This window comes from Erinaceus europaeus, chromosome 14, assembly GCF_950295315.1.
Source record: "Erinaceus europaeus chromosome 14, mEriEur2.1, whole genome shotgun sequence".
Lineage (NCBI taxonomy): Eukaryota > Metazoa > Chordata > Mammalia > Eulipotyphla > Erinaceidae > Erinaceus > Erinaceus europaeus.
In genome coordinates, this window is record NC_080175.1 from 75,898,570 (window position 1) to 75,913,444 (window position 14,875).

The 14,875-nt window shown below is 39.6% G+C and overlaps 2 protein-coding genes across 2 annotated transcripts; one reads left to right on the top strand and one right to left on the bottom strand.

The window, feature by feature from the left end:
- The first annotated feature begins 1,232 nt into the window (after positions 1-1,232).
- On the top strand, positions 1,233-1,979 carry LOC103109206 (exosome complex component CSL4-like). The gene has a single exon (XM_016186004.2). The coding sequence runs from the start codon at positions 1,249-1,251 to the stop codon at positions 1,813-1,815; it is 567 nt and encodes a 188-aa protein (XP_016041490.1). The 5' UTR covers positions 1,233-1,248; the 3' UTR covers positions 1,816-1,979.
- An 8,403-nt stretch (positions 1,980-10,382) lies between these two features.
- On the bottom strand, positions 10,383-10,900 carry LOC103109409 (large ribosomal subunit protein eL31-like; the record flags this gene model as incomplete). The annotated part of the gene is made up of 1 exon (XM_060170981.1): positions 10,383-10,900. A coding segment is annotated over one exon (399 nt), but the record flags the coding sequence as incomplete, so codon positions are not given.
- Between the last annotated feature and the right edge of the window lie 3,975 nt (positions 10,901-14,875).

Consider the following 14,875-nt stretch of genomic DNA (forward strand, 5'->3'; position numbering starts at 1 on the left):
TCAATCCCCCACACCACCATAAGCCAGAGCTGAGCAGTGCTCTAGTAAAAAAAAAAAAAGAGAGAGAGAGAGAAGAAAAGAAGAAGAAAAATAAAAGGAAAAGAAAAAAGAAATTCTAGGGTTTGAATCACTTGCATTTAAAAAAAAACTTGCCTTTATTTTTATTTATTTATGAAATAGAAATATTGACAAGATTACTGTCATTGCTAAGGCTTCACTGCTCCAGACTGGTATTTCTGTTTGCTTTGTTTTTTCAGATAGACTGAGGGAAAGGTCTACATCAGATCTTCACCGAGAGAATTAGGAGAAGAACTGACCACACACGACAAAACAAGCACCTTCCCAGGTGAACTATCTTACCTGCTCCATTGCTTTTTTTTTTTTTTTTTTCCCCACCAGACCAGGACTGAGTGGTGGTGTACCCAGCTGAATGTATATGGCATCATGAACAAGGACCCAGGTTTAAAACTCCACTCCCCACCCACAGAGGGGGGAAGTTTCACAAGCTGTGAAGCAGTACTGCAGGTGTTTCTCTTTCTCTTCCCTTCTCTATCTTCTCTCCGCCTCTCAATTTCTCTCTGTATCTATAAGAAAAAGAAAGAAAGAAAGAAAGAAAGAAAGAAAGAAAGAAAGAAAGAAAGAAATGAAAGAAAGAGCAGCAACCACTGGGCAATACTACCTACATATAACATGGTTGAAAGCTCGCTGTTTATTACATTTGCTAAAGTCCTTCCTGCCCACTCAAGTCTTTTGTCTTCTTATTAGTCCCAAACTCTTTGGAAGCTGTCTTTGTGGTAGCTCCATTTACCTTTCTGGGAATACATTTTTCTTCCAGAATCTCTGACATTCAGAGTTGAGTGGCAGTAAAGAAATCAGTATAAATATTTAATAGTATCTAGTGGACTTTGACCTCAGACTGAACCCGGATTTTGGCCTTGCTTCCGTACCAAGAATTTCATAGTTCATGTCATTATCTCACCTTGGAAAAGGAAGCAGGTATGGTGAAAAGAGACTAATTTGTACTGATTGCAACAAGTTCCTATTACTATTAAACTCTTTCTGAGTGGGTGATTAATTTTATTTTATTTGTTTATTTCTAAGTGTATTTTTATTAGTGATTTTACATTGTTTCACAAAATTACCAGAATTCAGGAGGACAAGAAAGACGAAGCAGATGGGACTACATCAGATTGAAAAGTTTCTACACATCAAAAGAAATTGTCCCAGGGGTTTGAGACAGCTGCAGTTATGGCGCCACCCATGAGGTACTACATCCCCGGAGAACATCTGTGTAACTTGGAGGAAGGGAGCCCGGGCAGCGGCACCTACACCCGGCATGGTTACATCTTTTCCTCACTTGCTGGTTGCCTGACCAAAAGCAGCGAGAATGGCGCGCTTCCCATTGTGTCTGTCACAAGAGAAACAGAGTCCCAATTACTGCCAGATGTGGGGGCTATAGTAACCTGTAAGGTCTCTAGCATCAATTCACGATTTGCCAAAGTACACATCCTCTATGTGGGGTCCACACCACTTAAGAACTCTTTTCGAGGAACTATCCGCAAGGAAGATGTTCGAGCCACTGAAAAAGACAAGGTTGAAATTTATAAGAGTTTCCGCCCAGGTGACATTGTCTTGGCCAAAGTGATTTCCCTAGGTGATGCACAGTCCAATTACCTCCTGACCACTGCCGAAAATGAGCTGGGGGTAGTGGTGGCCCACAGTGAGTCAGGTGTCCAGATGGTTCCCATCAGCTGGTGTGAGATGCAGTGCCCTAAAACCCACACTAAAGAATTTCGGAAAGTTGCCCTGGTGTAGCCTGAGTTCTTGCAGACCTAAGAAGCCACACTTACCCAGTGGAGGGTGGGTAAGCTGTTTGCAAGAGGTAGTACATGTATGAAAGTAGCATCAAGATGCCGTTGTCTATTCAAACACCTGGGCCCAGCCAGCACCCACCTCTATAAAAATCTGCTCAGAACATACTCTATAGTTGGAACATTTTTCTTATGAACCTTTCAGTGGATTTCATTCTCTTGAATGATAACTATCTCTTAGTAGCACCATCAAGCAAATTGTGTAATGCTAGGAAAATCCTATTCTTGACAGTCTTGTAAATATGTATTTTATGCTGACAAAGGAATTTTTTTTACTGAAAGAAAAAAAAGAAATTGTCCCAATGTCTCTATCCCCCCAGAGGGATAGAGAATAGGAAAGCTATCAGGGGAGGGGGTGGGATATGGAGATTGGGCGGTGGGAATTGTGTGGAGTTGTACCCCTCCTACCCTATGGTTTTGTTAATTAATCCTTTCTTAAATAAAAAAAAAAAAGCTATTAATCCTTAATCAGGGGCTAGGGAGATAGCATAGTAGTTATGCAAAAGGCTTTCATGCATGAAGCTCTGAGGTCTCAGGTTCAATTCCCACCCAGTACCACCATAAAATAGGGTAATCTGGTTAAAAAGTGAATCCCTGCTTCTAATAAGTGATGTTGTTATCGATAATTCCTTACTTTCCAAGAGACAACTCTGTGAGAAACCAGGCAGTGAAGCACTGACCCACTCTTCTGACAATAAGAAAAGTCGAGGCTCTACTAACACTGAACTAGTACATCGGTTTTCAAAGTGTAATCTGTGTATTCCTGGGGTGTCCAAAAAGAGAAAGCTTTTTTAAAGAAAATTAAGACTATTTATTTTTCTGGATTTTGTTCATATTTCCTAGAAGTCCACAAGCAATAGTGGGTAAAAGTGACTGTTCTTGGCAAGAATCAAGGCAGTGACCCCAGACTGCACTAGAAGGTATCACATGCCTCACCATCATCCTTTCACAGTAAAAATAATATGGTAGGTTCTCTTAAAAATGTCTTTTTTGAGCTAGAGAGACAGCATAATGATAATGCAAAAGACTTTCATGCCTGAGGCTCTGAAGTCCCAAGCTCAATCCCCAGTTCAACCACAGTCTACATCTGAACAATGCTCTGGTGTCTCTCTCTATGTATATCTATCTTCCTCTCTGTATCTCTCTCATTATAATTAAGTAAATTTAAAAAATAAGAAAATAAATTTTTTAATCTCTCTCTCTCTTTTCCAGTCATCTGCAGCTTTACATCTCCAGGTTGACTTTTTCATACAGAAACAGAGAGGCAGAAAGGGGGGTGGGAGGGATGAAAGCACAGCACTGGAACTTCCTCCAATATGGTAGAACCAACACTGACCCTGGGTTGCACACATGGCAAAGCAGCACCCTATCCAAGTGAGCTATTTTGACAGCCCCACCACCATCACCAAAAAGCGATACATTGGACCTGAGCACTGGTGCACAGCTGAGCACAAACATTAACATGCACAAGGATCTAAGTTCAAGCCTGGCCCAGTCCCAACCTGCAGGAGGGAAGCTTCACAAGTGGTAAAGCAGTGCTTCAGGTCTCTCTCTATATGTATCTCCCCTCCCACCAGAGCTGAGCTGTGCTCTAGTTAAAAAATTTAAAAAAATATATATACTACCCCTACCTTAGCAGTAGCCTTAAGATCCCCAATCACCAAAATTTAGAAACAGTCTACAACAGAATTCTAAACTGTTTATTTTTAAATATATAATTGATAGCTTTTGTGTTTGTTTGTTTGTTGTTTTTGGTTTTTTAACAAGAGCAAAACCCAGCTCTGAAATATGGCAGTACTAGGGATTGGACCAGAAGCATGAAAATCTGTTACGTGTTGTGCTCGCTCCCAGCCCTTTAAAGGTCTTAATCTAAGCAACTGAAAGAGCTAATAACTGGGAAAAGCCTTCATATTCTGACTAACATAGAAGGTAATAGTTTTTCCTATCTCCTATGGAGAAACTCTAAAATAACTCTGTGGGGGGTGGGGGGGATGGTAGGGGGAGGGGATTTTCTCCAGAAGAGTTCTACCCTGCAGCTTTCCCCAAAATTCAAGCAATTTGGGATTGATGAAAGAACTAGGAATCAGTCTAATCTCCTTTGTGAACCTAGTACTATTTTGGTTTAAATCAATGTTCCAGATATACCTCATTTCAATTCAAAACTACAACGACCCTATTATTCCATTGCCAAAACAAATTTGGAAATGGAGTAGGCAGGAGATGCAAAGTCAAAATGACTACGTGCAAATTTAAGATATTGTTATTGTCTGGTCGCATTTCCCCCAACAACTGGATTCAGGGATTTTCAAATTCAGCAGAAATCTTGCAGATCATTAGCTGATCCTCACTTTTAAAGATCAGGGAACTACAGCCCAGAAAAATTAAGTGACTTGCTTAAGTTTTTACAGTAAGTTAACACCACAGAGGGGAGTGAAATAATCACAGGCTTTTACTCTACCACAAATTTATCACTTTATTCCTTTTTTTCCTTGATTGTCAGTGTCCTCTCTAAGTGTGGATTGAGATTTTCTTCAAACCACACAATGTGCCCCCCCAAAACTGGCTAAATAGAATCAAGGAAGCCTATTTACTTTGCAAAAAAAAAAAAAGAAAGGTGATAAAGGAAATAAAGATTTGTTAAATGCTAAGAAGTTCATAATGGTCTAGTCAGTTGACACAGGTTCTTAGGTTTCAATTACAGAAAAAAACATTATCACAAAAGTTTGCAAGTACTATCCTAATTTATCAGATTACTTCTTCAGAAAGTGTGTTTTTGATCTGCTCTTCCATAGAAGAACAAATACGCAGACTTCAATGCTTAATAAAGTTGAAAGCTTCTTCCTGTGGCAACTGAAAATTTTATCAAAGAGGCGAAAGACCTGGTTGCAGCTCCAACAAAGAAATGCCATATAAAGCCAAGTGGAAAGCACTTAGGCATCATTGGTGGTGCAGGGCCATTGAACATGGTCACATTAATTGGAATCCATTGCACAGGATATCCAACTACATGCTGGGCAAATGACCCTAAAAGTTTTGAGTCTCTCTGGTGTATTAAAAAAAAGTTCAGATGTAAAAATAATCGTACAGACGGCAGATTCTCTATATTTGAATGGGACTAGGCTACCCTGCGATCTGGGTGGTTGGAAAAAAAAAAAAACGTCTTTTTTAAATAATGCCCTTTGAGTGAATCCTCATATATGCATCTTCTTTGACAATCATTTGAAAACTTGCCTTCTAATAATTTCACACAGAGTTTTCGGCCTAGCAATATTTTTTTTTTCAAAAGAGTAAGACTAATGAAACACAGCAACTTTTATATTTTTACCTTTGTGCTTCAAGAAAATTCCAATTAAAGGGCATGAAGCTGCTCATGTTGGAATTTCTTTATTGTCCTCAAAATGAATAAGTTCTAATCTAATAGAAAAAAGAGAGCAAGAGAGAGAGAGAGAGAGAGGTTCAAAGTCAAAGCAATATGGGACATGTTTCAGGAACTTGGGTGCAACTTCTGTGCATTTAGGATTTAGACTCTTGTCTTCTTAGATACTCATTGTTTCTAATTGCAGGTTATGGGTAAAGAGTAATCACTATACTTGTCTTTAAGGCAGATGTCACTCCTGAGCTTCATCAAGCCTTTTTATCTCACTCTTTAAATATTAAAAGAAAATCCCACAACATGTATTAATAAATACCTTTAAATGTCAGATATATTGCCAAGAGACAGTCAACTAATAAGACTTTTCTTTTTTTTAATTTTTATACATATTTATTTTTCCTTTTGTTGCCCATTGTTGTTGTAGTTATTACTGTTATTGATGTCATCATTTTTAGATAGGACAGAGAGAAATAGAGGAGGGGAAGACAGAGAGGGGGTGAGAAAGACAGACAGACACCTGTAGACCTGCTTCACCACCTGTGAAGCGACTCCCCTGCAGGTGGGGAGCTGAAGGCTCTAACTGGGATCCTTAAGCCGGTCCTTGAGCAGAATATTCCCTTTTTCAAGTTCCCCAGTTCTATCCAGTTTTAAAAATAAGTTTTCTAGAATGAAAAAGAAAATGTAAACTCTAGAGAGATGATAGAGAGGATGAATGAGCTATTGTAATGTCAAATTTAAGTCAATCTTCATTTATTCAAAATTGGAATCCCCAAATTTTTAACCTACTGGGCTGTCAAAAAAATGTCATGATATGTTTTTCTGTTTTGTTATTGTTTGTTTTAGAAATCGGGAGGGTAGAGGAAGGGAGAGAGAGAAAGAAACACCTGCAGCCCTGCTTCACCACTTGCAAAGCTTTCCCCCTGCAGGTGGAGACCAGGGTCTGGAACCAGGGTCCTTTCACATTGTAACATTGTAACATGGGCACTCAACCAGGTGTGCCACCACCTGGCCCCCGTTTTTCTGCTTTCCTATGCAAAAATGTGCAATGACTTTTCTGACAAGCCAATATACTGATCTTTTCACAAGCCATATAACATATACCAAAAAATGCTTAAGGGGCTGACTCACCTGGTAGAGCATATACTTTACCATGCACAAAGTCCTAGGTTCAAACCCCCAAACATCGCATCAGAGTGCCTGTAGGGGAGAAAGTTTCATGAGGAGTGGAGTGGTGCTCCAGGGGTTTCTCCTCTCTGTCTCTTTCCCTCTCTATTCCTCTCTATCTCTCACCCTCTAGCTAAAAGAAAAATGATTATCACTGAGAGCTGATAACCCTGGTTGTGGTGGGGAACCTAGGGTCTGCAGAAATAGCATAATGGTTCTACAAAAGACTTCCATGAGTCAGGCTCCAAGAGATCCCAGATTCAATCCCCAGCACCACCATCAGCCTAATATTCTCCTAATCATGAGTAAATCTGGTCATTATTGGTTTCATCAGAGATTACAGTAATATAATATGGTTATCATTGCAAAGAAGGTTCTATTAAGTGAGTCATTTCTCTACCAAGTCGTTATAGTGTCTGTGGTACTTCACTACAAAAATCCCTGTGACCATACTATTCTGTGAGGAGTGTGAGCAAGAACATTCCATAAGTGGTCTCCCTATAAAACACAAAAGTATATAGACAACAGGATGAAATATGACGTTCCTAGATTAGCTAGTTTCATATGTGTTATGCAAAAAATTATCAATAATGCAAACTGAATGGTCAAAGTAAAGAATTATCATCTCTATGTTGACTCTCTCAAAAGCCTAGACCAGGGAGAACAGAAGCAACCGGTGGCACAGCTATATACAAGATGCTGGGTATTATACAGCAAATCCTAACAAAGGGACTTTTCAAAGTTAACCTAATTACCAAATAATGTGATGATAACAATAACTATCCAGTGTCTTCTTGAACCCTAAGACAGCAGGAACTTCATATTTCCACTATAGAGCCAATATTTCCCCGTCCTGGAACCTTAGGGTGGGGCACACTTTCCTGCATGCTTCTCTCAACTCATACCAAATAATACTGCATCCACTGATCACAACCTAATCAACGCAACGAGTACCACCTCAGCATGCTTTACTTCAGACTGTGTCCAGAGTCTTCAGGTGTGGAATGACAGCCCTTCAGCTTTATCACTCGGGTGAGACCTTTCCTTTCATAGTATTCTCCAATTCCATTCCAGGTGGTTCACTTCCTAACAAAGTCCCCAAACCTAGATATAGACCAGGTCCCAAGAGATAGAGTATATGTTCACATGTACCCATAAACTAGGGCAAAATATATACCTGAAAGCAAAAGTACACAATAGTCTGCAGTGAGTACCCACCAACACTTCATCTGCACTATTCCAGCCTTTAGGGCCATAACTGTTCAACAATTTGTTTGGCTTTGTATGTTAACTCTCTTTTCAGCCACCAGGTTCCAGATGCCAGCATGATGCCAACCAGACTTCCCTGGACAGACGACCCCACCAATATGTCCTGGAGCTCCGCTTCCCCAGAGCCCTACCCCACTAGGGAAAGAAAGAGGCAGGCTGGGAGTATGGATGGATCTGCTAACCCCCATGTTCAGAGGAGAAGCAATTACAGAAGCCAGACCTTCCATCTTCTGCAACCCACAATGACCTTGGGTCCATACTCCTAGAGGGATAAAGAATGGGAAAGCTATCAGAGGAGGGGAGGGGATATAGAGATCTGGTGGTGGGAAGTGTGTGGAGTTGCACCCCTCCTATCCTAAGATTTTGTTAATGTCTCCCTTTTTAAATAATAAAAAAAAAGAATTATCATCTCTAACCAAGAGTATAAAGGTTTTCAAATGGCTGTTATAACTGTATTGTTTTGCTTAGTGACTGGTACATTGTGATAATTTTACTTGCCTAAAAGATTTACTAGTTTTTTAAATATTTTATTTATGTATTTATTTTCTTTTATTGAGAGGATCAATGCTTTACAGTCCAATCATTGGCATATGCATACAATTTCATTATATACCAGGCCCCCAAAGTTTTCTTCCTAATCTCTCTTTCATCCCTCCCCCATAGTCCTTTGCTTTAGTACAATAACATTTACTCACTTTTAGTGAAAGAGTGGTATGGAGATAGTTAGCAGATAGATGATAGATAGGTAGATAGATAGAAAGAAAGAAAGAAAGAAAGAAAGAAAGAAAGAAAGAAAGAAAGAAAGAAAGAAAGAAAGAAAGAAAGAAAGAAAAACCAGAGCTCAGCTCTGGCTTGTGGTGGTGTTGGGGATTGAACCTAGGGCCTCAGAGCCTCAGGTAAGAGTCTTTTGCAGAGCCATTATGCTGTTACCTCAGCATCACCAGAGAGATTTTAGGGATGCCTGGCGATCCACTTAACTCAGACACAATCTGAAAATTTATAGTAGATTAGGAATCAGACAACTTAATTTGAGGTCCAGCTTTGATATTTATAATTTCTGCAACCTAAGTCAGATTGTATAAATTCCCAAATTCTCGGGGTTTTTTATTTTTAGAATGAAAATAATACTTTCAATATATAGTTGTTATGAGGATTACATGTGATAATATATTTAAAACCCCTAGCATAGCATCAGACACAAAATAATTACAGGGATAAACGGTAGTTATCAGGGCACCACCAGACTTTACAGTTCTTTTGAATTAGAAAGGGAAAAAAATCCCTGTGGGTATTCAACTTCAAAAGGAGAGAATGATTTGGATTTTTGCCTCCCCTGACCACCTCTGCCAGGTGTTTCTGTTCTGTGTACAAACTGCATGCATGGGGCCAGGAGGTAGTGCATCTAGTTAAGTGCACACGTTACCATATGCAGCGACTCAGGTTCAAGCCTCCTGGTCCCTATCTGCAGGGGGAAAGATTGTGAAGCAGTGTTGCAGGTCTCTTTGTCACTTTCCCTCCCTTCATCCTTCCATAGTCCCCTTCCTTCTCACTGTCTTTGTCTTATCAAATTAAATAAACGAATAAAGTTTAAACTACATAGCCATGTTCAGAGGTCTTGAGAGCTACTCTTGACCACAGTACCTAAAATTGTCATTATTTAAGTAGTTCCTGGTGAATAAAATATTTTTCTCTCTTTAAGGTAGTTCCTGCTGTTTTGAAAGTCAGTGAAAATGAGGTGATAAGATGGATTTTTTTTTTTTTTTTTTACCAGAACATTGCTCAGCTCTGGCTTATGGTGGTGCACAGGAGACTGAACCTAGGACTTCAAAGCCTTAGGCGTGAGAGTCTCTATGCATAACCATTATGCTATTTCCCCTGCCTGAAATGGATAATTTTACACATTACTGATAGAAGTATATACAGAGAATAAATCAATAGAATATTTCTGGAGAAGAAAATAGTGATCAAAGGCTTAAACTGGGTTATGTATGTTCTTTAGTAATTGCACTTAAGATCTCATTCTAGAAATTATTAGAGTGATCTGGGAGGTGGTGCAGTGGATAAAACGTTGGTCTCTCAAGCGAGGTCCTGAGTTCAATCCCCAGCAGCACATGTACCAGAGTGATGTCTGGTCCTTTCTCTTTCACACACACCCCACTTCCCCAGCACCCCACCCCACTAGGGAAAGAAAGAGGCAGGCTGAGAGTATGGATTGATCTGCTAACCCCCATGTTCAGCGGAGAAGCAATTACAGAAGCCAGACTTTCCACCTTCTGCACCCCATAATGATCCTGGGTCCATACTCCCAGAGGGATAAAGAATAGGGAAGCTATCAGGGGAGGGGATGGGATACAGAGTTCTGGTGGTGAGAACTGTGTGGGGTTGTAGCCCTCTTATCCTATGGTTTTTGTCAGTGTTTCTTTTTCTTTTTTTTTCTTTTTTTACCAGAGCACTGCTCAGCTCTGGCTTATGGTGGTGCCGGGGATTGAACCTGGAATTTGAGGAAGCCTCAGGCATGAGAGTCTGTTTGCATAACCGTTATGCTATCTACCCCCACCCAGTGTTTCCTTTTTATAAATAAAAATTTTAAAAAAAGATCATCGAGATCAGATAGTAAAAAATATCTAGAGAAAAAAATAATAGGAGATACATTAGTTTATTAATACTGACCCTTTAATAAGTAGCATAATAAGCAGCCCCCTAAGAATGAGCAGGTAAAAGTGGTGGGAAGGAAGAGAGCAGAAATTCCTGGCTATGAAATTATTGGTGTTTTCGTTGTTTTTTTTTTTTAGATTATTGTTTTTTTTTAAGTGGTTTTATAACTTTAATTGACAATTAATATATAGTTCTCATCCACATTAACTGTCTGTAGATTTTTGAAAGTGATGACAGGTACATAGATAACCACTATATACAGCTTGTTTGGTGAATCTTCATCCTCATTGCATTTTCTGGACAATTGTACCCAGATGCGGTAGGGGACCTTCCTTATTCCTTTGACCCAGACAGCTTTGTTGAGCCTGGTGTCAATACCAAATTTCCGGATCTCTTTGTGTGCCCGAGGAGCATGGTTCTTGAAGTCCACGCTGTGGATGTGCTTGTGGATGTTGATGGTGTAGTCCCGTGTCACCACCTCGTTGATGGCAGAGCAGCCCTCCTTCTCACCGCCCTTCTTTGTGAGAGTCTTTCTGCCTGGCCTAAACAGGAAAGGAATGCTATGAGATTATTTTGACTGGTCTGAATGATAAAGGAGAAAATTTAAACTTTTTGACCAAAAGGACAGTTAAATCAATAGTATAAGGGATGTCTGGATTCGACTTCCGGAGGCGGAGCTACGAGCAGCAGATCGCTTTCTCTCCTCTCCTCTCCTCTCCCGGATCAACTAGGAATACCAAAGGAGACCACCCGGACCGAAAACAAGACAGGACTATAATGACCACAGGAACCCAGTAAATCACCCGTGAGTACAAACACGCGTGGCTGGTGATAGAGAGGAGAGAGGGGCCTAAGGAGAGATTAAGTGACTGCTAACAGTTCAACAGTTTGTCAGTGGAGACACCACCTCCAGTCTGCTCCACCAACAAGGGGACAGCTGAAGGGAGGAAAGGACTCCCCAGAGACTCACCAAGTACAACTCTGAGTCTCCATTGCTACTACCCTCAGAATCTGGAGCAGCAACAGGGAGGGACACCAGGGCACAGAGATCTAACCGGGAAACTCAGGAGAAGACCTATAACTCGGTGGCATAGCTGAAGGGCTGTGAAAGTCTCTTTGCATAACCACTGGATTATCTCTGCCACACCCTGCTTTATCTCTTGGTCAGGAGTCATTGATTAAGCCAAGAAGCCTATTGATAGTTTAAAAGCCCTCAGGCTACCATAGCCTACAGGGGGAAAAAAAAAAGGCTTTTACACCACTGAACTCCAACTCAGGGATTGAAAAAACTGTTAACTTATATAAAATGGTTAAAACAACAAGAAAAAATAATGGAGACTCGAACCAGGACAAGAGTCCAGCTAAAAGTCCTCCAGAGGGCGAAGCACAAAACAACGAGTTCAACATCCAAACATTAGCTAAGGAAATAATAACAGGAGTGAGTAAAGAATTTGAAAAAATTGTAATCAGAACTGCAGGAACAACAAATGAGAATATGGAAGAAAATTCTAATAATCTCATGGTTATTAGAGAGCTGAAAGCTGAAATTGCTGAGCTAAGAAGGCAACTAGCTGAACAAGCTAAAACAGTATCAGAGCAGGGCAACAAAATAGATGAACTCCAGAAAGCAGTAAAGGGCAGAGAGAATAGAATCAATGAGGCTGAAGACAGAATTAGCAAGATTGAGGATGAATTAGAGACAACTAAAGAAGAAGTAAGAGATCTCAAAAAGAGATTAAGAGATGCTGAAAACAACAACAGAGTCCTATGGGATGACTTCAAAAGAAACAATATACGCATTATTGGCTTACCAGAGGAAGAAAGAGAAGGGGAGGAAGAAAGCGTTCTCCAGGCCATAATAGCTGAAAATTTCTCTAGTCTAGACAACACCAAAGACATAAAGATTCAAGAAGCCCAGAGGGTCCCAAACAGAATTAACCCAGACCTAAAGACACCAAGACATGTCATACTTAGATTGGAAAGGAATAAGGATAAAGAAAGGATCCTCAAGGCTGCAAGAGAAAAACAAAGAGTCACCTACAAAGGAAAACCCATAAGATTAGCAGCAGACTTCTCCATACAAACACTACAGGCCAGAAGAGAATGGCAAGATATCTATCGAGTGCTCAATGAGAAAGGCTTTCAGCCAAGAATACTATATCCTGCTAGATTGTCATTCAGACTAGATGGAAGCATCAAAACCTTCTCAGACAAGCAACAGTTGAAGGAAGCAACCATCACCAAGCCTGCCTTGAAAGAAGTTCTGAAAGGTTTCCTATAAACAACCAGACCACCACAAATAGAACATATATAAAAACACTCTAAAACTCTACAAGAATGGCGTTAAAATATCTCCAATCTTTGATATCAATAAATGTCAATGGCCTGAATTCACCTATTAAAAGACACAGAGTAGGAAGATGGATCAGAAAACACAACCCAACAATATGTTGTCTACAGGAAACTCACCTAACGCAACAAGACAAACACAGACTTAAAGTGAAAGGATGGAAAACTATCATTCAAGCCAATGGCCCACAAAAAAGGGCAGGAACAGCTATTCTCATATCTGACATGATAGACTTTAAAATAGATAAGATTAAAAAAGATAGGAATGGACACTACTTAATGCTCAGAGGATCAGTCAATCAAGAGGACTTAACAATTATTAACATCTATGCACCCAATGAGAAGCCATCTAAATACATCAAACTTCTACTGAAACAGCTACAGCAATATATTAACAGTAACACAATCATAGTAGGGGACTTCAACACCCCACTATCTCAACTTGACAGATCATCCAGGAAGAAAATCAGTAAAGACATAAGGGAGCTAAATGAAGAGATAGATAAACTAGAACTATTGGACATTTTCAGAGTCATTCATCCCAAGAAACTGGAATACACATTTTACTCAAATCCACATGGATCATTCTCAAGGATAGACCATATGTTAGGCCACAAAGACAGCATCAGCCTATTCAAGAGCACTGAAATCATCCCAAGCATCTTCTCAGACCACAGTGGAATTAAACTAACACTTAACAATCAACAAAAGATTAGTAACAGTGCCAAAATGTGGAAGCTCAACAGTACACTTCTTAACAACTTCTGGGTCAAAGAGGAAATCAAAGAAGAAATCAAAATGTTTCGAGAGTTCAATGAAAATGAAGACACAAGCTATCAAAATATTTGGGACACAGCTAAAGCAGTCCTAAGAGGGAAGTTCATAGCTATACAAGCACACATTAGGAAACAAGAAAAGGCACAAATAAACAGCCTGATTGCACATCTTAAAGACCTAGAAGAAGAACAACAAAGGAACCCTAAAGCAACCAGAAGGACAGAAATTACTAAAGTTAGGGCAGAAATAAATAACATTGAGAATAGGAAAACCATACAAAAGATCAATGAAAGTAAATGTTGGTTCTTCGAAAGAGTAAACAAAATTGACAAACTTTTAGCCAGACTCACAAAACAAAAAAGGGAGAAGACCCAAATAAATCGGATAGTAAATGAAAGAGGAGATATCACAACAGACACTGCAGAAATTCAACATATCATGCGAGGCTTCTATGAACAACTATATGCCACCAAGTTAGAGAACCTGGAAGAAATGAATGATTTCCTAGATACCTACCAACTTCCAAAACTAAGTAAAGAGGAAGTGGATAATATGAACAGGCCCATCACAGCTAATGAAATTGAAACAGTTATCAAAAATCTCCCCAAAAATAAAAGTCCTGGACCAGATGGTTTTACAAATGAATTCTACAAAACTTTCAAAGAAGAACTAATACCTCTACTTTTAAAAGTCTTCCAGAAGATTGAAGACACTGGAATACTCCCTGCCAGCTTCTATGAAGCCAACATCACCCTGATACCAAAAGCAGACAGGGACACAACCAAAAAAGAAAACTACAGACCAATATCTCTGATGAACATAGATGCAAAAATATTGAACAAAATTCTAGCCAACCGGATACAGCAGTATATCAAAAAGATTGTTCATCATGACCAAGTGGGGTTTATCCCAGGCATGCAAGGTTGGTTTAATATACGTAAATCAATCAATGTGATCCACCACATCAACAAAAGCAAGACCAAAAACCACATGGTCATATCAATAGATGCAGAGAAAGCCTTTGACAAAATACAACATCCCTTTATGATCAAAACACTACAAAAAATAGGAATAGATGGAAAATTCCTGAAGATAGTGGAGTCTATATATAGCAAACCTACAGCCAACATCATACTCAATGGTGAAAAACTGGAAGCATTTCCCCTCAGATCAGGTACTAGACAGGGCTGCCCACTATCACCATTACTATTCAACATAGTGTTGGAAGTTCTTGCCATAGCAATCAGGCAGGAACAAGGAATTAAAGGCATACAGATTGGAAGAGAAGAAGTCAAACTCTCCTTATTTGCAGATGACATGATAGTATACATGGAAAAACCTAAGGAATCTAGCAAGAAGCTTTTGGAAATCATCAGGCAATACAGTAATGTGTCAGGCTATAAAATTAACATTCAAA